Source organism: Lissotriton helveticus, chromosome 8 (genome assembly GCF_964261635.1).
Source record: "Lissotriton helveticus chromosome 8, aLisHel1.1, whole genome shotgun sequence".
NCBI lineage: Eukaryota > Metazoa > Chordata > Amphibia > Caudata > Salamandridae > Lissotriton > Lissotriton helveticus.
Window position 1 is genome coordinate 744,663,881 of NC_136069.1, and position 25,847 is coordinate 744,689,727.

The 25,847-nt window shown below is 45.1% G+C and overlaps 1 protein-coding gene across 3 annotated transcripts in view; it reads right to left on the reverse strand.

The window, feature by feature from the left end:
• Positions 1-25,847, reverse strand: part of LOC144772898 (arylsulfatase D-like) — a 734,130-nt gene that overhangs the window by 478,210 nt on the left and 230,073 nt on the right. For 2 of the 3 annotated variants that reach the window (XM_078657571.1, XM_078657572.1), the window contains one exon: positions 5,242-5,305. The exons of the other annotated variant lie outside the window; for it this stretch is intronic. In XM_078657571.1, coding sequence (XP_078513697.1) covers positions 5,242-5,305 — 64 coding nt within the window. The remainder of the gene's footprint in view (positions 1-5,241; positions 5,306-25,847) is intronic. 3 annotated transcript variants of the gene reach the window in all.

Sequence of the window (25,847 nt, forward strand, 5' to 3'; positions counted from 1 at the left end):
TCAGAAATTTCCAATTCCAGCCAATGCTTGGTGGCCGTCTGAACTTAACCCCCCCCTCCGGTATCAGTCCAAGCTGCACTTAATTTGGGTTTCCAATTTGATACAGCTCTATCCTGCAAAACCCAAATTAATAAAGTTTCGGCATCTTGCTTTGGAAAGCTTCGAATGATTAAAAAAATTGTTCCCTTCCTCCCATCTGACTCACGGAGGACGGTGGTCCATGCCCTAATTATGTCCCACTTGGACTACGCACTGGAGAAGTGTGGCTCAGGGGTTAGAGGCGGCAGACCCGGAAGCTGAGATCGGTCCTGGACCAGGGTTCAATTCCCCGCCTCGGCGGGTCTTGGGCTCAAAAATTCCACGGACTTGATAATTCTCGTTCCGGTGCCTACTAGACTCACGGGTTCACACTCTGCGACTCTGGGCAATAGCTTGCTTAATCTCCACTACGGCCCCTCGTGGCGGGATGCCTGGCTTTCACCTTGTGGATACCCTGCTGGGGTTATCTCACAGAGGAATACCAGGACGGGTTCCCAGGGCAAGCGCCTTGATGCCTTCGGGTGATACGTGCGCTATATAAATCGCAATACATTTACGCAATACATACGCAAATAGTCTGTATGTAGGAGCCCCGGCGTATCTCATTAACCGCCTTCAGACAGTGTAGAATTCCGTGGACAGGATGATTTGCAATATTCCTTATCACCACTCCATTACACCTTACTTGGCTAAACTGCACTGGCTACCAGTGAGGTACCGCATACAGTTCAAGGCCATGGTTGTTGCCTTTAGGGCTCTTAATGGACGAGGCCCTGCATACTTGAGGCATAGACTCAAAATTACACAATCGGCATGTAACCTCAGATCAAATCATCTTCGCCTGATGCATACCCCATGTTTTCGCCTTGCACGCACTGGGGGCCGGGCTTTTGCCGTTGCCACTTCCAAACTTTGGAATCAACTACAGATCGAACTTAGATTCTCTACATCTGAGCCTCTGTTTCGGAGAAAACTTAAGACCTGGTTCTCCTCCATGATCTAGCTCTCACCAATATCCCTCCGGTTGCCGTTCATCTGCAGCGCCGGGACACCACGTCGGGGGTAGCCGTGGGAGAGGTGTGGCGCCGTGGCCAGGGCGACTGACGCTGAAATCTGGGGATCAGGGTTCGATCCCCGGCTCCGGTGGCAGGTTAGCCCAGCACCATGTGACTCTGGGCAATAGCTTGCTTAATCTTCATGACGGCCCCCAGCGCCTAGAGACCCTTACGGGTGATTGTGCGCTTTACAAATGTGGATTATTATTATTATTATTAGCCGTGCGCTTTACAAGCTTCTAAAATAAATAAATAAATAGGCGGTGTAACAAAAACGTGAATCATAAAATAACAGACAAATGGGAGAAGAAGCATTGCTAAATGCCCCTATTAGTAAGTAAATCATTTTAGTGAAATCAAAAGATTTTGGGTAACGCCAAAACCTAAAAACACAGACTGACAAAGCCAATAGGTCTTTCAGTCACTACCAGCCTTTTCACTTTGCCAGTGCTTGTTTTGTTTATTCATAGTGGTTGCAAACCTTTATTATTGGGACAGATGCTTGGTCCTCACCAATCTAAACACATATCTGTCAAAAGCAAAAGTAATTTCTGGTCTCAAAAAGACAGCAGTCCCTTGTAGTCCTGGCATTGAAGGCAGTTACTTTGTGTGAGGATGTGCTTATTGTGGAAGGGGGTTGTGTTGTCACTAACAGTGAAGTTGCCAGTGACAGCGGACTCTAGTGAGCGGGTCAAAAACATTTGAATGAAGCAACAGGCAATTACAAGAGGACTGTCTGAGAGCACACATAAGTAAGCATATTATACAAAATATTTTTTGTAAAATGAAAAGGTCTTGATTGGCTAACACCAGGCAAAAGGAAGTTAAAAAAGTGGTCTCAAGTGGAATAAAAGGACACACAGACAAAACTTCTGTCTGGTCTAAGTTCACTTGCAGCTAGACAAGCATTTCTCAAGAATTGCAGGCCGGCTAATAATTGAAAAATCAGTGGTTAACGACATTCTAAATTATAATCATTGACCAGTTATCATTTACACTGAGCTATGGAAATGAGTCCACTAGCATTGGGTGACAGCACACATCCAACTTTACTGCTATCATATTTGTGACTGGGCACATATGCTTCAAGCACTCCTAAAAATAAATTATGAAACAACGTCTGCCGTTTTATATGTGGCAAATAAGGCAATTTGTTGCACATCACGCACTGTGAAAAAAAACATAATTACATATACTGTCATTTCATAATTTACAGTGGTCCTGTATCGACAGGATTACAAATCAAGTATGTTTTTTAAAAGCTAGCATCCACAAAACAAAAACTTGTGTTGTATTCTTCTAAACTTCAACAAATGACAAAAGCGGTTGAGCTAGGGCTCTCGATTTAAAATAGGAAGTGTGGATACAGGTGACAGAGGTTGATGTTCAGAAAGCAGTAAAATATCTGCTTCCCTTCTGTAATAGTTTGGTGGAGGTTTTGCATAAGGTTGCATCAATTTATTTGAATGCTTTTTTAGGTTTTGCCTGCACATCACTTGCTCTGGGATTGTGAAATCTTTTCCATGTAATGTATCTTAACCCCTTAGCCACGGAGGTAATTCCGCCGCGGCGCTGGGGGGGAGGGGGGGTTGCGCGGCACCACCTTGCTCGCTATGGAACCACTCCGTCACGAGCCACGGATGCGCTGTGCTCATGACGGAGTGGTTCCTTCACGGCCCGCCCGCTCATCAATTTAGCCGCGCAGGCGCGGAATTGATGCAGCGTGGGCGGAGCGGCCACGGCGTGACGGAACCACTCAGTCATTAGCACAGCGCGCCCGTGGCTCCTGACGTAGTGGTTCCCTCACGAGCACCAAACGGGTTAAAAGGTAACTCTTAACAGTTCCAAAAGCCAAATTACTGTGTTCATTTGCTTTGGTGCAGAACTTTTTTTTCTGTTAACTTCCCATGGGTGCATGCATTAACGACACTTATACTAAAGCTGTTGGCATGGTTTAACCCCTTCCATGCTCATGACGAGCGCAGCTCATCATGAGTCACAGTGGAGCTGTGCTCATGACGAGCTGGGCTCGTCATAACGGCCACTGCCCGCCCACACACGATTGATTCCCCCCCTGTGCCGGAGAATTAATCAGTGGGTGGGTCCTGTCGATCCCAGCTCGTCATAAGCACAGCTCCGCTGTGACTCATGACAAGCTGGGCTCGTCACGAGCACCGCGGCACCGCCCCCGCGCTGTGGGGGAATTACCCCCGCGGCGAAGGGGTTAGGCCCCATTCTCTGTCAAAATAAGAACTCTTCCCAGGGAAAAGGCAGACAGCTTGTTGCTTTCTATAATTTAGTTGTGTACAGCAGATGACCTAGAACATTAATGGCATTTCCTATGCATGACGCAGTAACTTACTTTGCATTTTGTAGGCATTATCGGATTGGCTTTTTCAATTTTATCTATTTGGTTATCATGGTCAAATTCAAATGTTGTAATAAACATTGCACTTAAAAAATAAAGTTAATATACAAGACCAATGCAATAATTTACTTCTAAACAGCCAGCCACAAGTTCAGTTACCTTGCAGACAACAGGGTCATGATTTCAATGGTGCAGCAGGTGCAGTAGCACCAGGGTCAGAAGTCCTCCAAACACATAATCTTGCTATATTGGACTACTAAGCAGGCAGTACAATTCCAGTTAAAAGGGACTTGATTTGAATGGTGCAGCAGGCGTCGTGGCACTGAACCCAAAAGCGCTTGGTACTCCACTAAATCCAGATTATTGCTAAATCTTCAAACTAAACAGGCAGTCACAAGTGCAGATACTCTGCAGACAACGGGGTCATGGTTTCCATGGTGCAGCAGGTTCAGTGACACCAGGACCAAAAGCTCTAGGCACCCCACTAAACACTTACATTTGCTATATTTTACTACTAAACAGGCAGTCACAAGCGCAGTTACCTTGCAGACAACAGGGTCAAGATTTTAATGCTGCAGCCGGGGCAGTGGCACTGGGCTCAAAAGATGTCAGGACTCCTCTAAACACACTATATATTGTAGGCCTGGGCGGTAATTTCCATTCCGCTCGCGGAGTTTGGGTAATTTCGCGTTCCGCAGAGAACGCGAAATTGCCCAAAATTCTGCGTTCCGCGACTTCGTGAAATTTTTTGCTTGTTCGCGTTCTCAAATGAGTGTTCGCAAGATATTTCCCCTCCGAGCGCGCAATCAGTGATTGCGAACAGCAATAAAGCAGCACAAACAAGCAATTCCGCGTGTTCGTGGAATTTCTGCGTGTTTGCAGAGCAACCACAAGTGCAGTTACCTTGCAGACAACAGGGTCATGATCTGAATGGTGCAGCAGGTGTAGTAGCACCAGGACCAAAGTTTGTCATGACTTCCTCGGAACACCTAATTTTGCTATATTTGACTACTCTAACAGTCACAATTACAGGTACCTGGCAGTTAACATACTTTATTTAAATGATGCAGCAGGTGCAGTGGCATCTGGACCAAAAGCTCTAGGGACACCACTAAACCCAGGAGCTAAACTTTACTAATAAACAGGCAGCCACAAGTGCAGTTACCTAGCAGGCACTAGGGCCATGATTTTAATTGTGCTGTAAGTGCCATGGCACCCGGGTCAAAAGTTCTCAGAACTCCTCTAAACACCAAGATTTGATATATTTAACTACTAAATAAGCTGTTACAAGTGTAGTTACCTTGCAGGCACTATGGTCATGATTTCAATGGTGCAGCAGATGCAGTGACACCAGGGGCCAAAGCTCTAGGGACCCCTCTAAACACCAAATATTGCAATATGTTACTACTAAACAGGCAGCCACATACGTAGTTATCTTGCAGGCACTAGGGGCATGATTTGAATAGTGCAGCAGGTGCAGTCGCACTGGGACCAAGAGTTGTCAGGACACCTCTAAACACACAATATTGCTATTAAATCAATGAATTCTATTATTTCCCTCTTTCATTTTATTTTTCAAAATGTTGCTATTACTTACCCGCACTTTACCATTATTACCAGCACAATATATCGCCTTTTTGTACATAAACAAGTCATAATACTTTAACAGACTTTCTGCAACTTCTATTTTACAACTACTCAGCAAGCTACAACCTACAAAAAAAACTGGTTATTAAACACATAAGCGAAACCAAATGCATTTACCAAGGCTTGTCTTACCTCTTATATTTTAAGCATCCCATGTTGGCGTTCAGAAACTTAAGAAGCGTAATAAATTCAGAATCTGTAGAACAAGGTATGGGTTGGTTACAACCTCAGCATGGTGTCAGATCCAGTGTTAAATATTATACAGGTTCAATTGCTCAGTGCAGTTTTGAAACCAAGCAGAAGTACAAAAGGATCAAGATTTAGGTTATTGAACTCATTCTGCATTTGCTATAGTCAGAATATAGGTATTTTTCAAATTTTAAAAACTGCTCACAGACACAATGATTTACAATACAAAGAAGTATGATATGTGAGGGTTGACATGCTGAGTTTGTGGCTGCACAACCATGCTTATACACAGGTTTTCCCTGTAACGTCCAGATAACGTAGACCTCAGGTTTTCTCTTGTTTTTGTATCCCACTGCTTCCATTATGTAGACATATGTTCATATATTCGAGTTCCATTTCATGTGAATGTTTTTCATTAGTTCATTTTACAGTGCACATTATTAACTTTGCAAATACCTCAATGCCGCCTTTCGCAACGATAGTCCAGCAATTTAGTTTTCAACCATATTTTACCTTGTGCATTATCAGGTGTGTTTTTCAGAAATTCAACAAGGCCCTATTTTTGAAGGAGAACTAGGTGAAAGAGCATACGATTTAATTGCAGATTGTTACTTTCATAAATATTCAACAAAAGACCCTAATGTTTATATTTGCTTATCAAAACAATTTAAAGAAATGGTATATAAGGTTATAATACATATCTAGGCAGATGCCATTCCAGGCTTCCAGAGGGTGGAAGAACTTCAGAGGGAATCTGGGGGCGAGGGGGGAGTCGGGGGGGGGGGGAGTATCAGATAAACCAGTCAGCCTGGCTCTTTATCTCCTGGCTAGCACTCTAGCCCCCTGCAACTTAGAACAGTATTCCTGTTTGTTATGTTAAGGTATGTGGGCAAATGCAAGAACAGTTAACAGGCTTTATATGTGCTAGAGAAAATTTATCTAAAGACAAGGAGACGGGGGTTTTAGTGGATTGTTGCAAACCCGTAATGAAACCTTGAATCATGTTGTTTATATTTAATTTAATAATTACAATTACTGCAATTTCAACATTTGGTTTTATAGTTACAACTATACACATGCTTTGCATTAGAAAGAATCTGGCCCTTGAAACAATTTAAAAGATTTCACGGGCATATCCTTGAGTGTGGCTATTTATGGTCAAAAGATGTCTTGAATCTGCTTTTCACCCTGCCTCTCATAGGACTGTTGGTTGTCCAGAAAGTGCCACTCATTTAGATGCGATCTAATGATCTTCCTACTCAGAATTGATATTTTGACTAAGTTTGTATTTATCAAAGGGTTGAGAGTTCCTAAAACTCAGTCACTTGTCATTATCTTGGCATGATGCCAAGAAATGTGACTCAAAAACACAACCTCACTTTAAATTAGCAAGTGCAGAAATTCCACCGTACTGACAGAATTGTCACATTTGCAAATGCTCTTTGCACATATAAAATATGCAAGCCCTGATTCTGGGAACCAGTATTGGGAATGTCTATGTTTTGCACATTGAGGTTCAATTTAGGGGTACATGTACTTTGTAAATCAGACTAAGGAAAAGCAAGGATGATAAAGTGCCTGCATGAGTGTGATAAAGGAGCATGAATATTGTTGGTGGAAGAATGAGGAATAAGGTAAGATCAAGAATAAACAACCACAACATTCAGCACAGGCACCAGTGGATGACTGCAGTGGCCGCTCCTCCACTAAGGTGAAGGAGCTTCACCACACTATTTTTTTTAGAGTTAAAAAAAGGAAAAATAACATGATAATAACAGGAGTTTATCATCATTTTAGTTTTCCCTGTTGCAGCATCTGTTGGGTGGGGCTGCTATCAGAGTAGCAGGAGGAGTGGTTTGCACTCTCCATGTGAGAATGAGTGCTTGGCCGGCCCTCTCAGGCCGCCCAAAACAGACTGTGGAAATCGCAGGAATTACTGTTAGCATAAGCTGAAGCCATTTTGTTTACAGCATCCATTTGCATTTGACATTTGTTAGCCATGTGATTCTGCCATCCTCACTGTTGCCTGCCTTTCTATTCTGCTTAAGTCATCAACTAAGGTTAACTCTTTCAGTACTGAGCCAGAGCACTGCGCATGCTCAGAAAGGCCTGTCTTAGAATGTAACTGGCTGTTTCAACTGACTAAGCTGTCTTATGCCCCCTCCCACGTTGCTGAGTAAGAGGTTTTTGACTGCCCATGTTAGTCAGTAGGTATTCTTGTATATGCTTGTGCCTCATCTATTAGTCTCCATGCTTATTCAGCAACAAACAAGGTATACAAACCATGTGGTCCCTGTATTCCTTGTACTATCCCATACAGTGCCTGAGGGTGCTGTATTGATTTAGTCCCACTCATGAGTGATTAATAAACTTTATTTTTATATTCCAGCCTCTGTGCCAATCTCTATCAAGTTGGTTTTAAGGACCAGTGGACTGATAAGGGTGAGCCCCTGCAGCAGTAAGCCCCTAAAAAGGCCTATTTTTCCACAAATTGGCACCAGAACAGGGACTCAGAGACCCGGCCATCCAAACGTGCGGTCTTGACGGAGGGCAGGAATCTACTGAGGAGGTACCCTGCACGAGTATACCCTTTGTCTTTGTAGACGGACGTGTTTTCCGTTTTTCGCAATCTAACCCTCCAGGTGAAGGCCGGTCCCAACTGAGATCTCCTTTGGCGTAAGTTTTTTAAGAAGACCGTTAGGTCGACTCAGAGCTTGGCAGGAGGAGGTTGGGTCGCTGAAGTGACACTCTTGTTTTGGATTTGCTTGGCCAAGATTCTGGTTTTGTTTGTTTATTTACTGCAGCAAATAAAGGCAGGTAATGGGGAGATTTTTCTCTACTTTTGATACTCCGGATAAATACTATTTGACTATTATATTATATTGTATTATATTATTTTTGGAATGCCTGCTCCAAGCACACTGCGTAGAATGCGTTGCTGTTTTGGTGGTACCAATATGGATTTAGAAAGTACTCAGCTGGCTCCCCAAAAGGGGAGATCTAATAGGTTTTTGTACATTAAATACAGTATTCCTTCCATAATGTATAGTACATTGTGGAACAAATACACTAAAAAGGATCCTGATCTACAATGGCCTGTCAATGGGTCGTTTGACCTTCAAAAGATTTAGTGTGTTGAGCAGTGCCTATTGAGGAAAAAAAGTTGACAGGCTATGAGTGATTGTGTACAAATGTGGGTGAAAGAGATGAACGAGAGAGTGAGGAGAGAAAAAGCTATAGCAGAAAAAACAGCGCACGTCAATTTACCAGAAAGCATTAGAATTGAAAAATAAGAAATGAGGGAAATAAAAGAGAAAGAAGATAGGGAGCGTCATTTAGAGGTAACTGGCCGGTACCCTATTTGGTGCCCCCTATATCCCATGCTTAACAGACCACAAGATGATTCCATTTTGTTAGATAGACCTCTACCTCAGTATATATTCCCTAGTCCCCCTGAGACTGAAGTTTCTGATGAAGAGCACTGGTCTGCGGATGAAAAAGTTAAGGATAAATTAGAGGAGCGGGTAACTCGCTACACTTTGACCTTCTAACTGCAAGGTCACTCTTAGATCCGCTGCCCGTAAAGCAGCTTATGGGCATGACTCAGAGATTCTAGTAGTGATTCAGCAATGGCCAGAGTTTGAGCAGTTATATTTTTTAGAGACATTTACTCGTGAGGTAGTGGCTGAATTTAGAAATGATTCCAAAGTTCTAGAGCATGCAGATATAAATGCTGATTATAAACAATTATACAATGGCACCTTTCTTCCTTCACGGGAGTCTGATCTAATTAGGTGAGTGGTTAAGTTGTGTGCTGATGTATTCCGACTACGAGAGGAGAAAAAGGCAGCTGAGACAGCAGCAGCTGAGCAAACAGTTCAGACCCCAGTACACCAAGAAGAAGCTACTGGGACAGATACAGACACTGGTAACGCTATAGCCACTGTAAAACCAATGTGTGAAGCTGCTCCTCTGTATGTTCCTCCAAAGAGCGCAGGAACGAGTGACGATAAAACTTTAGATAATGCAAAAGGATATTTTATTTATAATGAGGTCTATACCCCTTGGAGTAGAGTAGAGCAGACGATATGGCTCTTTAAGCTGCTATGCCTAATCCACGAAAAATTCCAACCACTTTTTATGAAGAGGTAGAAGGAGCTTTTTGTTCTTGCACTATGACATTGCCTGATATTGACATGTTCTTTGGACTTATTTTACCCCCTTATATGTGGAGATTGATTCGGAAGGTAGATGATAATGTAGCTTATGGTGATACTTGGGTACAGTTAGAGGGAATAGATGCTGTTAGAGCACCTGAGCAGAAACCAAAACAAGTGATATGAGATCTTCCCAAAACCATTGTAACTAAGTTGAAAACTCCATACCCCAAAGAAAATAGTTTGGACTACATTAGCATCTTGCAAGCAGAAAGCGGATGAGCCAGCGTCTGATTTCTTTACGTGATTCAAAGAGACAATCCACGCTTGAGGTTCAATTTAGGGGTACACGTACTTTGTAAATCAGACCAAGGAAAAGCATCTGTTTGTCGACAAATTTGTCGCGAACATGTCGTCAGAAATAGCTAATCGCCTAAAGCCAGTAAGAGGTCATGGACTACGTCCTCCCCCATCTCCATTTTGACTATGGCCCGGTATTATGAGCATCAGGAGTTGGAAGCAAAAGGCAAGGAGGATAAAAAGGTCAAGGATCTAAAAACAAACGTTATGTTGGCTCAAGTCTATGGTCCACCTTTTAAAGGTAGTGTGAGAGGTGGACGTGCGATGTATCACCCTGGTGTACCCCCTTTCCCTCTAACATCTTTGTCTTCTAATCAATGTGCGTATTGTAAGGAAATTGGACATTTGCATTCGGAGTACCCCTTTTGTGAGGTCAGCAGTATCAGCGGGGTACTGGCAGTACGAGAGGTCGCTCAGGGAACACAGGAAATAGGAAAGGCATGGATAATCGTACCAGATATGAGCCGGCCGAAACTATCCTCCTCCTTTAAAACCTTTGACAGACGAAACTAATACCAAATGTCTGATTACTTGTCTGATGGCCCCAAGGATTCTGATCATGCATAGGAATGCCTAGGATGGGGGAAAGAACTAGTTGAGCTCCCTGTAGATCAGAGGGGCCCCTATGTTGATGCAAACATTTTGGGTTCTACTGATCGTTTTCTGGTTGATACAGGAGCTACTCGTAGTGCTCTGTCTAAACAATTAGTTCCTAGGGCTCCCCTGTCTGGCACAATGTTACATCGATAGGATTCAATGGAACACCTTCCTTTAGCCCCCTGTCACAGCCACTTGCATTCAGTCTTGAAAATTCACTGTAGCATGTCCATTTCTGCTTTCCCCCAACACACCCGATAATATTGTGGGTATCGATATGCTCAAATATTTTCATTCTACAATGCGTTGTTTCCCAGAAGATGTGCATGTTATTTTAAATGACAACTATCCCATGGTTGATAGGTCTTGTCTCATTAGGGTGGATGTTGCCTACAAGATTTCCCCCTTTCTAGTGTTGATAGGGAACTGTGGGTTGATGGATCTTGCTTGAAATTGCCCGATGGCACAACATCTGCTGCCTATGCAAGTACAACACTTCCGAATGTAGTTGAGACAGCTTGCATTCCACAGAAGTCAGCCCAGGCAGCTGAATTGATAACACTCACAAGAGCATATGAGCTTAGCACTGATCTGTTTGTTAACATCTATAGCGACAGCCGATATATTTCTGGAGTGGTTCACGATTTTGGGCTCCTTTGGAAGGAAAGAGGCTTCCTTACATCACACGGAATGCAAATATTGCATGGGGAATTAGTACATAATCTCCTTACTGCTTTGACATATCCTAAGAAAATAGCAATTGTTAAGTGTAGCACACACAAGAAAGCGACTGATAAAATAGGAGGGGAGAATGCCTTTGCGGATTGCCCGTGAGGCTGCAATGCAGCGAAGAACTACATCTATGTAGGTGATTAAGTCTCAGGCTGAACGTTGGCATGATGCCAGGCAAGAGGTACTGGACATGCAGCGATCTGCTTCAACTGATGAATTAGACCAATGGTCTAAGGAGGGAACACTGGATGAGGAGGGCTGTTGGAGGACTAAAGATATGACCATGTGGAAATTGCCCACAGCCTACTCACATCCTATGATTGACTTGGCACATGGGCTGGCACATGTTGGAGCATCCTCAATAGCAAAGCTACTTATGCAGGTTTGGAATCATCTAGATATTGCCAGCACAGCTAAAAAGATAGTCCAGTCTTGTCTGATATGTCTCCAGTATAATCCTGGAAAGGGAACACAAACTCCAGCAGGGAGATTTGCAATACCAACTGCACCTTTTGAGGTTCTGCAAATTGATTACATCCAGCTAGAACGCTGTAATAATTTAAAGTATGTCTTAGTGGTGGTCTGTGCCTTTAGTAAGTTGATTGAGTCATATGCTACAAAAGAGAATACAGCTCTTACTACAGCAAAGGTGCTCCTAAAGGAGTTCTTCCCCAGATTCAGTGTTTGTCGAGTTTTGTGGAGTGACAACTGACCTCATTTCATAAGCAGAAGTTTCATGCAGCTTTTCACCTGCAGTCAACAGGTTTGGTGGAGCGTTACAGCTCCATGTTGAAATTGAAAGTCGCTAAAATCTTAGCTTCCACATCTCTGAAAAGGCCTGCTGCATTGCCTCTAGCTTTGCTCTCCATTAGATCGATACCACATACACGATCTGGCCTTACACCATATGCAGTGATATTTGGAAGGCCAATGAACATTTGGGGGATCCCTAAGCCAAGCCCTATACATGATGTACCTTATGTGTTGATGAGTGACTACTTGTCTCAATTGACTGACAGCTTGCTTTCTATTCATCAACAGTTTCGAGAAGCTCTTCCTGACAGGTTGCAAGGTGATGGTCATGATCTGCGGCTTGGTGACCAGGTGATGGTGAAGGTGATCCAGCGGTCAAGCAGCCTGAGACCGAGACGGCTAGGACTTGAGCAAGTTCTTTTGTCTACCAGAACTGCAGTCCGAGTAACCAATCAGAAGAATTGGGTCCACTCCACCCATTGCAAAAGGGTGCCATTTGCCTTGATGGAACCTGCTGCTCTGAAGGCTCACCGCAACATCCTGGACACACAGAGAGGCCAAGCTGCGTCACCTGCAGAACCTGAGGAATTCTTCCCACACCATACGATCGCTGGTGCATCTAGATATCAGCTGCGACCCCAGAAAGGAGAAACTTCATTGTTGAAAAATACTGGTTGAGTCACCGTCCTGGGTTAGTGAAAGGCTGAGCTACAAAGGGGGGACCCTTGTAGTGATACCCGTCCGAGCCCTGAATGAAGAAACCAATGGTTGCCCAGGACCTTAGGACTCCATCTGCTTTGCTTTCCAACATCGAAATGAATATGTCTGCAGAAAAGAGATCAACCGCTACCAGAATTTGTGATCGAAAGACTATGTTTATTGCTGGACTTACTTCCATTGTTATCATCATTGGTACGATAACATGGGTTATAGAGGGAGTAACTCCTGCTCGAAATCTACTGACTGTCACTACTTCTGTCCCCATTGAGCACCATTATTACACTCTCCCTTATAATGAGCAGCAGCATCGACAGTCCTATCTCAACAATACGTTTATCTAAATATTGCATCACACCCACAAATGACACAAACATTACCAACTGTTGGGTGTGTGGAATGATGCCAGCTCATCAGGAAAAGGGAGGTACTGCTTTCATTCCTCTGCCATTTTCACACAATGGTTCTTGTAGGGCCGGGTTTGCGCTACTATGGGCTTCTAAAGTTGCTAACATTACTGAAGCTGATGTAGGTAGACTGAATGCCCAATGAATTAAAGTGTGTTACTCTGATGAGGAAGGCGATCCACCGGCTAAAGGAGCTGTATGGAAAATGGAAGATTATTGCCAAGGAAACTCCACCACATGTAATGTTTTCTCAACAACTAAAGGAACTGGATCTCCTGTTATAGCGGTTCCTAGAGCTCGAGCAGACTTATGTGTGAGCAGTATCGGTAGCATTCCTGTGGGGAAAAGTGACTGCACTAAAACATTAAACATTACTGGAATAAACAATAGTAGTTTTTCTCATCACATAACACGTATTTTATTTGTAGAAATAAAGGGTATAACCACCTACCTAGTGGGTGGTCAGGTAGCTTCTATGAGTCCTTTTTATTAATACCTTTGTTTTTGGCTCCTACATCCAACCACAAAAACTATAAACTGTGTAATGACATTTCTAAGAACTGATATAAAAGAACAATAAATCATGATGAGGTGGATCAAACTGATACTGCCGTGCAGCAGTATGTGGACTTTAATTTGGGACTATTCTTCTTTGTTGGTGCGGCCTTAAACAACAGAAAAATCAGGCGTCTGACGTGTTATAAAGGCTGTAACCAATCAGACAGCTATGGCACTTGGAAACTTGACTGAAGAACTACAAATTGCGAGAATTGTGGCGCTCCAAAACAGGATGGTCCCTGACATGGGTTTGGCGGACCGTGGTAGAGCATGCCACATCATTGGGAGCAGTTGCTGCGTGTATATCCATGACCACGCCCCTTCAGTTCTTGAGGCAATTTCTAAATTACATAAAATGGCCACTGAAATCCACCCGGATTCAGGGACATGGACTTGGACTGGATGGATCTGGACACTATTCTCAGTTTGGGGCTGGAAGTTATTATCTGCCTTATGTATATTTATTGCGATTCTGTGTTCCTGCTGTTTGTGCATCCAATGTGGCCCAATGCTTTGTTCCCTTTTGAGGTCTCGGCAACGAGAACTATTGTCGCCATGTAAGCTCGCAAGGGAGTACAGAGCGGTGCACGAGCCGACCAGGGTCTGTGGACGCGCACACACAAAGGCAGGCAGGCAGGCACACACCAGACAGACACAGACAGACACACGCACGCACACACACACGCACACACACACACACACACCCTCCCTCTCTGCCCACTCCCTCTCTGCCGCCCCCCTCTACCCCCACTCACCGGGCTCTTTCCCTCTGCAGCGGGTCAGTCACGGCAGCAGGCAGGCTCGGTGTCTTCTCCGGCGATCTTCAGCTGATGTGCACGCTCACGCTGCGTCTCCTGCGCGCCCACCACGCTGTTTCGCGCCCGTTGATCCTCAGCTTGTGATTACTACTCCTTCTAACCCGGATTCTAAATTACTATTTCTTGGTTCTCTAACTCCACTCTGTTGATTCGTAACAAACTGATATTCAGCACATTTCACAGTCTCGCTTTTGCTTCTCATAAATACAATAAGATTATTTTAAGCAATGTCTACCCTTCTTTTGGTTCTGTGCCTATTATGCTTCGGACTATAGAGTTTTAGAAAGTGTGGTGGAAGATTCCATGATATCAGCGGCGTGCACAGTGCAGAGTGAGTGTGCAGAGTTGTGAGTGCAGAGTGAGTGTGCAGAGTAGTGAGTGCAGAGTGAGTGTGCAGAGTAGTGAGTGCAGAGTGAGTGTGCAGAGTAGTGAGTGCAGAGTGAGTGTGCAGAGTAGTGAGTGCAGAGTGAGTGTGCAGAGTAGTGAGTGCACAGTGAGTGTGCAGAGTAGTGAGTAGTGAGTGCAGAGCAGTGAGTGCAGAGTAGTGAGTGCAGAGTAGTGAGTGCAGAGTTGTGGAAAAGTAAATTTTGCCATGTTCTGTGTCCCTACGCCTCATCCATCATATGTTATGTGTGCATGACCAATATGCATATGTTATTCCCCATGTCCGATTAATGACGCAATTATAGTTGTGTCCACCTCTAGTATGCCAGTTTCCAGTCCTCGTGAATACTACGGATATCAGGCCTATGTAAAGTAATGTTGCCACGTTCCCCAGAGTGCACGTTATTCCATTATAAAGTCCCCGTTTCCAGGCCTCAACAGGGCCCGGACACTAGATTCAGCTCCTGTCTCCTGAAGCCTCGCTAAGGAGCGATACAGCCCCCACCTGTATCCTCGACCTTTCACTTGCTTCCTGCCTCACAGTGCCCGGTGCAGCCTGGCTCTGCCTCTGAGTCTGCCAAAAGTATGTTATAGTTCCAGTTATCAGTTCAGTCCTCCTTCTCTGCATTCCTAAGCTACTGAACTGCATCAATAGTTTCCGTCATTGTCTAGCCTTCTCGTCTCCATGTTAGAGAAATACTGTATTTACTGGTCATTTAATATTCTTCATCACGCACTACATGTAGAATAATGCATGGTCCAGTCTTAGAGTCAAGTTAGCTTTTCCCCTCATGACTTCTAGTTTATATCAACATGTTCCCTAAACATCAGATACTAGATAGGGTTTAGGTACATGTCGCTCCGACCCTCCAGACTTTAGTCTCTGCTCCTAGCACAGAGTGCATAGCCCCCAGCTTCTCCTCGTAACACGTCATTGCCAGTTTGCGTGCACCACCAGATTAGAGGTCCCGGCTCTTTAGGTAGCCCCCTCCAATGTTTCCGCCCCATTCATGACATATTCTGTTACGTTTGCACCACATGTCTATGTATACGCCCAGTTACACCTACTTTTACTGTTATCTTTCGCGACTGCTACGCGTCACGCCTTCTGCTCCACCCACTGCTACGCCTACTGCAATGTAATGCTATGTGTTCGCGCTATGTATATATGCCCGTGTATTGTTATTAAAAGTTAGCGCGCTCATCCCAGACCTAGCCCCGGCAGCTGCCGGGCCACTCTAGCCCTGCCGGGCCACTCTAGCCCTGCCGGGCCACTCTAGCCCTGCCGGGCCACTCTAGCCCTGCCGGGCCACTCTAGCCCTGCCGGGCCACTCTAGCCCTGCCGGGCCACTCTAGCCCTGCCGGGCCACTCTAGCCCTGCCATTCTGTTCCTATGCAGGTTGTCCTGTTCCTGTCCTTATGCTGTAATAAACCTGCAGAAACTCCTACTACCTCGAATCTTGACTCTTATTTATTGAGCTATCTGTTATGATATATGCCTAGTCAAAAATAGGGTATTATTTATTTATTTACCACATAATGGCGCCCGAACAGGGACTTGCCCTTTCCCCACGCGTCGGTGAAGCCACGCCGACCCCCTGACCCTCTGCAGTCGTGACGGAACCATACTGGCCAAGTGCAGATATTTCTGCTTCAAGTATCCCTCAGGCCCACGGAGGAGACGGAGGAGGCGGTCCAGCATCCAAACGAGACGGTGGAGGAACGCGGCGAGTCCCGACCAGAGCCCAAGCCGAGAGTCCAAGGTCCGAGGTATCTGGAGGCCCACCCGTAACTGAAGTCCGAAGTCCGAAGTTCGTCGCCATCAGTCCAGTCCAGTCCGAGGCTTTCCGTTCCGTGCTGCCCGGTGAGTACCATTGCTGGGGTAGTATCTAGACAGGACCAATCTAAATTGACTCCTGGTCCGTGGGTTGGTGGTACCCAGACTCACAAACGAAGTGTTCACCTAGGTGGATACGGGTCTTGATGCGTCCCTTTATGGGACCGGTATGTTCCGTACTGTTATAGCAGTGCATCCAGTAACTCTAGTCTGTTCCGTTCTCGAGAAAATTCTTGTATTTCTGTTCTCAGTATTCCAGGTAATATTCTGTTCGAACTGTTATGTTATGATATTGTTTAATGTATTTTCAATGTCGTGGTATGCCTGAATTGTTTTCCCAATTGTTATTGTTCTTTGTGTATTGTATTGTGTTCCGATTCAAGTTTACAATGCCGCTCTTTTCCAAGTTACGTCAGTTAAAAACTAGAAAGGGTTTATTAGAAGAAGCAGTTCCTGTTCCGCCGAGGGACAGTCCAGGTCATTTTATGTATCAGAAACATGGCATAAGTGCCATATTGTATCTAGATTTATGGGTAGAGTATACCAAACAGTTAGAAGAAAAGTATAGATGGCCTGTATCGGGTACATGGGATGCCGAATGTATCATGCGAGTAGAAGAAGCATTATGGAAAAAGAAAGCCAGACAGTCACTGAAAGATGCCATCGAGTTATGGCGTAAAGAAGCGCATAGAAGAACCGAAAAGGAAGTCAGAAAGTCAGAGTTAAGTAGAGAATCCCAAGAACGAGCCCAAGAAAGAGAATTAATCGAGATAGGTGAACAAGTCAAAGCCGAACAGTCAGACAGACAGAGGCATGCCCTTATTAAGGGTATGTATCCTCTTCTTGCCGAGGGCTCGCCAAAAGCGACCCCAGAGGCATCCAGTAATTTCCCGCCACCATTAGTTCCGACCAAGCTACGTCACAAACAGACCGCAGCTGATATTTTTATTTCGTCCTATTTGGACGACACAGTCCCAGAATATGCAAATCCTGTTCGCGCTCCGCCAGTCCCTGTAAATCAGGCACTTCCCGCTCTTCCAGACACCGGAGTACCTGCTACGGTACCCCCGGTCCAGCCAGCATTTCAACTTCCCGCTCCGCCACGAAGAATGTCCGTCGATGATTCTAGTTTAGGGGCCGCAGGAGGAGGTCCTCCTCAAACCCCGCCGCCACACAAGCGTTTAACGTTAGCCGAATTACATGCACAAGCGTCACAGCGTACGCCTAGACATCAGACGGTAGCAGAAATAAGAAAATCCCTTGCCGAATGTGTCTATGATCCAGTCCCAGGCGAGGATAATATGGTTTTATATTCGTTCCGCGTAAGAAAGGTGGCCGAGTATCTAGTCACCTTACCGAATATGAAAGAAGATCTAGACAGAATATATCGTTTCATCCGTACAGGGGATGATCCAGAAAGTATTAGTGAAGCCATGTCTCAAAGGAAAGCCGAGATCCAGCTCATGATATTAAAGTTTCTAATTAATTGTCTAATAAGAGAACAAGATTACCCGTCTAAAGATTCTGCCGAAATGAGAATCCTGACAAGGTGGAGTGATAATATAGCCGAGGGTAAGCACAAGACCGTCGGTGCCATGGAAAGTATGTACAAGAAAATCCGTAGAGAGATAATAAAGATACACGAACAGCGTAAAGCAGCACAAGTAAGCGAGAAAGAAAGTACCTCTGATCCTGAAGAGGAAGACGACGAGAATTTGGCTAGAAATGCATACTGAGGAATCCATTGTCTACAATAAGAAGTAAGGCCGATAAAGGCACGCACCTCCTTCTGGGTTCTGGGCTGGGGAAGACTCGCTATTAACTGGATACGGTCTGGTGTCAACTGCCTACCCCTCTTGGACAGCAAGTGTCCTAAGTATACCACTTGCTGGACACAGAATTGAAGCTTCGAAGGGGACACCTTGTGCCCCATCTCGGCTAGGAAATACAGTACTGTCAGTGACGCTCGCTCGCAATCACGTTCAGAACGGGCTGTGATCAGTAGATCATCGACATACTGGAGCAGGGCAGTGTCAGTTGGCATGTGAATATTGTCTAGTTGTCTCTTGAGTGCTTGACTGTAAATACTAGGGCTTTCTGTGAAACCTTGAGGAGCGCGTGTGAACATATAGCTCCTCCCATTTAAACAAAATCCAAAAAGAAACTGGCTGTCTAGATGAATGGGAACACTAAAAAATGCGTTCTTAAGGTCTATGACAGTGAAGAACATGGCTTCGGGATCAATGGCTGTCAATAGGGAAGAGATATCTGGGACAACTGGGTACTGAGGAATAATACATTTGTTAAGCTCTCGTAAGTCAATCACTAATCGATATACTGGGGGTGCATTTGGATCAGTACGTTTCATGACTCCAATGTATGTATGTCTCCGATCATTCCAGTCATGAAACGTACTGATCCAAATGCACCCCCAGTATATCGATTAGTGATTGACTTACGAGAGCTTAACAAATGTATTATTCCTCAGTACCCAGTTGTCCCAGATATCTCTTCCCTATTGACAGCCATTGATCCCGAAGCCATGTTCTTCACTGTCATAGACCTTAAGAAAGCATTTTTTAGTGTTCCCATTCATCTAGACAGCCAGTTTCTTTTTGGATTTTGTTTAAATGGGAGGAGCTATATGTTCACACGCGCTCCTCAAGGTTTCACAGAAAGCCCTAGTATTTACAGTCAAGCACTCAAGAGACAACTAGACAATATTCACATGCCAACTGACACTGCCCTGCTCCAGTATGTCGATGATCTACTGATCACAGCCCGTTCTGAACGTGATTGCGAGCGAGCGTCACTGACAGTACTGTATTTCCTAGCCGAGATGGGGCACAAGGTGTCCCCTTCGAAGCTTCAATTCTGTGTCCAGCAAGTGGTATACTTAGGACACTTGCTGTCCAAGAGGGGTAGGCAGTTGACACCAGACCGTATCCAGTTAATAGCGAGTCTTCCCCAGCCCAGAACCCAGAAGGAGGTGCGTGCCTTTATCGGCCTTACTTCTTATTGTAGACAATGGATTCCTCAGTATGCATTTCTAGCCAAGCCACTGATACAGTTAACGACACAGGAGGCAGCCGCATCGACTGTCCTCCCTTGGACATCTGACCATACACTTAGTTTCAATGAGTTAAAGACAGCTTTATGCCAAGCTCCAGTTCTAGCTACACCGAACTACAGTAAGCCTTTTACACTTTTCGTCACAGAACGTGAAGGTACAGCATTATCTGTTCTCACACAAGATCAAGCAGGTCAATACAAGCCCTGTGCTTATTTTTCGAGCACATTAGATCCAGTCGCCCAGGCGTTGCCTGCGTGCCTCAAGTCAGTTGCAGCCACAGCACTAGCTATTAGACAAAGTGATTCCATAGTTTTAGGACATTCCCTGACAGTACAAGTTCCACACTCCGTGGAAGTTCTTTTAAACCGAACACAAACTCAGCACTTGACAATTGCACGTTTAACAGGTTATGAATTGACACTATTCCAGCCACACATAGAAATTAGACGCTGCAATATCCTGAATCCTGCTACACTGTTACCATCAGTTAATTCAAATCCTGACACACATGACTGCGTGGAAGTAGTTAACATTACGACAAAGCCAAGACAAGACCTGACAGATATTCCGTTACTAGATCCTGACCTGACACTTTATGTGGATGGTTCATGTATGAGAACTAGTACAGGAGAACTAGTCGCCGCATATGCAGTGACTACTGACACTGAAGTTATTAAAACACACCGTATTGATACCCTGTCCGCTCAAGCAGCAGAGCTAGTTGCTCTGACACAAGCCTGTATACACGCCAAGAACCTGAAAGTTAATGTTTACACAGATTCACGTTACGCATTTGGAGTTGTACACGACTTCGGAGTGCTCTGGCAAGAGAGAGGTTTCATGACTTCTCATGGAACCAAGATTCAGCATGGTCTCCTCATTCAAGCTCTGCTAGATGCCATACATTTACCGACATCCATTGCTATCATGAAATGCAAAGCACATACGAAAGTTACTGACATTATTTCTCAAGGTAATGATCTAGCAGATCGCACAGCCAAGCTTACAGCACAGACTCCAGACATTCCAGTTAACCTGACACATACTCCAGGTCTGACTACATGCATGACAGTTAAGGACCCTACTCAAGATGTCATAGATATCCAGTTACATGCTACTCCTGAAGAAATCAAGAAATGGTCCGAACAAGGAGGGGTCCAGACAGATCAAGGATGGTTAACGAAGGGTAGAGCCACATGGTTTCTCCCCGACTCTATGGTTCAAGTCATCATTAATACCGCACATAGTCCAGCACATTTAGGAGAAAAAGCTATGTTAGACAGTATCCAGAACATTTGGTTCAACAAGCATTTACGAGCTGCAGCCAAGCAGAAAGTCCGTACCTGTATGATATGTTGTCAGTTTAATCCAGGTAAAAGTGTCCCGGTGGAACAAGGTGGTTTCCAGCCCCCTGACCACCCTTTTGAGGTCCTCCAGATGGATTATATTCAGATGGAGCGATGTCGAGGTTTCAAGTATGTCCTTGTAGTTGTATGCGCTTTGTCCAGATGGACAGAAGCATATCCAGTCCCAGATTACACAGCCGCGACCACTGCCAAGCAGTTGGTTCGTGAATTCTTCCCTAGATATGGACTCCCTAGAGTCGTATATTCTGATAACGGTCAGCCATTCTCATCTGAACTCATGAAGCACGTTTCCCTTTTGTTAGGGTACCAGTGGAAGTTCCATTGTGTACGCCATCCTGAAGCAGCCGGTCTAGTCGAGAGACATAATCAAACTCTGAAAATCCGTATCGCCAAAGTTTGTAAAGAAAAGGGTGTGGACTGGCTAGTAGCTCTGCCAGTCGCTTTATTTTATATGCGCATGGTCGCACATTCCAGATCAGGTCTGTCCCCGTATGAGGTCGTATTCGGCCGCCCCCCTAACATGTGGGGTACTCCTAGACCCCGAAGTATTACTGATGTTTCATGTAATATGCTGACAGATTACCTAGCTTCCTTGATGTCTGCCCTCAACTCATGTCGTTCACAGGTTGCCGCCGCATTTCCAGACAATACCGAGGTGGCACCGCATGAAATCGTTCCAGGTTCGCTGGTGATGATCCGAAATTTTGACAGATCAAGTCCGCTGGAACCTCGTTGGAAGGAGCCCCGTCAGGTCCTCCTGACCACCCGTACTGCCGTCAAGCTGGAAGGCAGGAAGGGGTGGATACACCTTTCTCATGTAAAACTTTTCAATGGATTGAAACCCGTTTCTAAAAACATTTCCAAGGATTCCCAGGATTTTAAGGACTGCCGAAATATTGTTCCTAAGGACTGTCCCGCAAAAGACATTGACACAACCCCTTCCCTGTTAGAGAAAACTCCGCAGCAGGAGTATAAGTTAAAGCTCCGGTCTAGTAAAATAAGTCAGTCAGTTTGATTGTATAAGTCCTCCCCTAGGTGAAACGGTTAGGCTGTTTCTGACATGTATAAAATAGACCCCCATAGTGAGAGAGTCAGTCAAAGCTCAATTCAATGTATCATTTTTCTAAGCTTCATATTATTCATCAGCATTATGATTTCTTGCATCAGCTATGCATTTTTCCTGTATTTTTCAGTTTCTCATGTAAATAAGTCTGCTAATGTTACAGGAGAGCACACGTTTAGTGATCTGCCTCCTCACGAATATGCTTACCGCCTCGCTATGCGTAACAATTCATTTATCCGTATGTTACATTACTCACACCAGACCAGCAATGCCACTAATTGTTGGGTGTGTGGTCGACTCCCCCCTTTCCAGACACCGAAGGGAGTTCTGCCACTCTTTCCTTATCCATTCTCACATAATGGTTCGTGTGGAGCATGGTCCACGTTAACGTCATCCTCAACAGATATGTCTTTTCTGAACAGTACATGTTTCCCAGACAAGCAAGGTTTCCCCCACAGAACAGGTTTAGATCTAGAAAATGAAGTGTATAATTTAGGTAATTATTCGTCGAATTTCATGGTCCTGAATGTCCAGTCTGATACTACTCCAGACTCACCTGCTATTTCAGTACTACCAGTCAAAGGCGAATTATGTGTCCGTAGTCATGGTTCTGTACACGTAGGACATAGTGATTGTACTACTATTATCCAGTATAGTGACAGTGGGAAATCTATTTTTAAAGCTTCACGTCATTCTTATTTTGTTTGTGGTCAGACCGCATATGTTCGTCTGCCCCTCGATTGGGAGGGAACCTGTTACATTGCCTTCCTACTGCCACCAGTTTTTCTAGCCCCACCCGACTATCATAGAAACACACATCTAGTACATACTAGACACAAGAGAAACCTCCCGATTGTCGATTATACTGAAACTACCGCAGAGCAATTCATTGATATTGATAAAGGTGTGTTCCCTTATTTAGGTACAGTTGTAAACAGTAAGCTAATCCGTAGGTTAACAAGAACCCTTGAAGCAGTAGTAGATGAGACTGCCTCCGCTCTAGGTAACTTAACCGAAGAGCAATCCTTTATGAGAATTGTTGTGCTCCAGAATCGTCTCGTCCTTGACGTCATACTGGCCGATAGGGGCGGGGCCTGTAGAGTTCTCGGATCTAGTTGCTGCATTTTCATTCCTAATAACGCGCCGTCTGTTTATTCAGCTATAACCAGACTTCATAAAATTGCCCATCTGTTACACCAAAATCCAGGCACCTGGACATGGTCCGGTTGGTTCTGGAATATAATTTCCGCCTGGGGATGGAAAGTCCTGCCCTTTCTAGGTATTGCAGTAGCGATCATATTCAGCTGCTGCCTCTGTATACAATGTGGCCCTGCGATTTGCGGCATTTGTGCTACCTCTTGTATTCCTAGTCCCAAGCCCCGTTCCAAATCCCGTTCCAAGATAATTCGAGACGAGCAAATGATACTATATGAAATGATAGATGGTATCATGAATATTGATGTTTCCTGATGGAAACGTAGTGACAAGGAGGGAATGTGGAAAAGTAAATTTTGCCATGTTCTGTGTCCCTACGCCTCATCCATCATATGTTATGTGTGCATGACCAATATGCATATGTTATTCCCCATGTCCGATTAATGACGCAATTATAGTTGTGTCCACCTCTAGTATGCCAGTTTCCAGTCCTCGTGAATACTACGGATATCAGGCCTATGTAAAGTAATGTTGCCACGTTCCCCAGTGTGCACGTTATTCCATTATAAAGTCCCCGTTTCCAGGCCTCAACAGGGCCCGGACACTAGATTCAGCTCCTGTCTCCTGAAGCCTCGCTAAGGAGCGATACAGCCCCCACCTGTATCCTCGACCTTTTACTTGCTTCCTGCCTCACAGTGCCCGGTGCAGCCTGGCTCTGCCTCTGAGTCTGCCAAAAGTATGTTATAGTTCCAGTTATCAGTTCAGTCCTCCTTCTCTGCATTCCTAAGCTACTGAACTGCATCAATAGTTTCCGTCATTGTCTAGCCTTCTCGTCTCCATGTTAGAGAAATACTGTATTTACTGGTCATTTAATATTCTTCATCACGCACTACATGTAGAATAATGCATGGTCCAGTCTTAGAGTCAAGTTAGCTTTTCCCCTCATGACTTCTAGTTTATATCAACATGTTCCCTAAACATCAGATACTAGATAGGGTTTAGGTACATGTCGCTCCGACCCTCCAGACTTTAGTCTCTGCTCCTAGCACAGAGTTCATAGCCCCCAGCTTCTCCTCGTAACACGTCATTGCCAGTTTGCGTGCACCACCAGATTAGAGGTCCCGGCTCTTTAGGTAGCCCCCTCCAATGTTTCCGCCCCATTCATGACATATTCTGTTACGTTTGCACCACATGTCTATGTATACGCCCAGTTACACCTACTTTTACTGTTATCTTTCGCGACTGCTACGCGTCACGCCTTCTGCTCCACCCACTGCTACGCCTACTGCAATGTAATGCTATGTGTTCGCGCTATGTATATATGCCCGTGTATTGTTATTAAAAGTTAGCGCGCTCATCCCAGACCTAGCCCCGGCCGCTGCCGGGCCACTCTAGCCCTGCCGGGCCACTCTAGCCCTGCCGGGCCACTCTAGCCCTGCCGGGCCACTCTAGCCCTGCCGGGCCACTCTAGCCCTGCCGGGCCACTCTAGCCCTGCCATTCTGTTCCTATGCAGGTTGTCCTGTTCCTGTCCTTATGCTGTAATAAACCTGCAGAAACTCCTACTACCTCGAATCTTGACTCTTATTTATTGAGCTATCTGTTATGATATATGCCTAGTCAAAAATAGGGTATTATTTATTTATTTACCACAGAGTAGTGAGTAGTGAGTAGTGAGTAGTGAGTAGTGAGTGCAGAGTAGTGAGTGCAGAGTAGTGAGTGCAGAGTAGTGAGTGCAGAGTAGTGAGTGCAGAGTGAGTGTGCAGAGTGAGTGTGCAGAGTGAGTGTGCAGAGTGAGTGTGCAGAGAGAGTGTGCAGAGAGAGTGCAGAGTAGTGAGTGCAGAGTAGTGAGTGCAGAGTGAGTGTGCAGAGTAGTGAGTGCAGATGAGTGAGTGCAGAGTAGTGAGTGCGCAGAGTAGTGAGTGCGCAGAGTAGTGAGTGCGCAGAGTAGTGAGTGCAGAGTAGTGAGTGCAGAGTAGTGAGTGCAGAGTAGTGAGTGCAGAGTAGTGAGTGCAGAGTAGTGAGTAGTGAGTGCAGAGTAGTGAGTGCAGAGTGAGTGTGCAGAGTGAGTGTGCAGAGTAGTGAGTGCAGAGTAGTGAGTGCAGAGGAGTGAGTGCAGAGGAGTGAGTGCAGAGTAGTGAGTGCAGAGTAGTGAGTGCAGAGTAGTGAGTGCAGAGTAGTGCATAGTGAGTGCAGAGTAGTGAGTAGTGAGTGCAGAGTAGTGAGTGCAGAGTAGTGAGTAGTGAGTGCAGAGTAGTGAGTAGTGAGTGCAGAGTAGTGAGTGCAGAGTAGTGAGTAGTGAGTAGTGAGTGCAGAGTAGAGAGTGCAGAGTAGTGAGTAGTGAGTGCAGAGTAGTGAGTAGTGAGTGCAGAGTAGTGAGTAGTGAGTGCAGAGTAGTGAGTAGTGAGTGCAGAGTAGTGAGTGCAGAGTAGTGAGTAGTGAGTGCAGAGTAGTGAGTGCAGAGTAGTGAGTGCAGAGTAGTGAGTAGTGAGTGCAGAGTAGTGAGTGCAGAGTGCAGAGTAGTGAGTGCAGAGTGCAGAGTAGTGAGTGCAGAGTGCAGAGTAGTGAGTGCA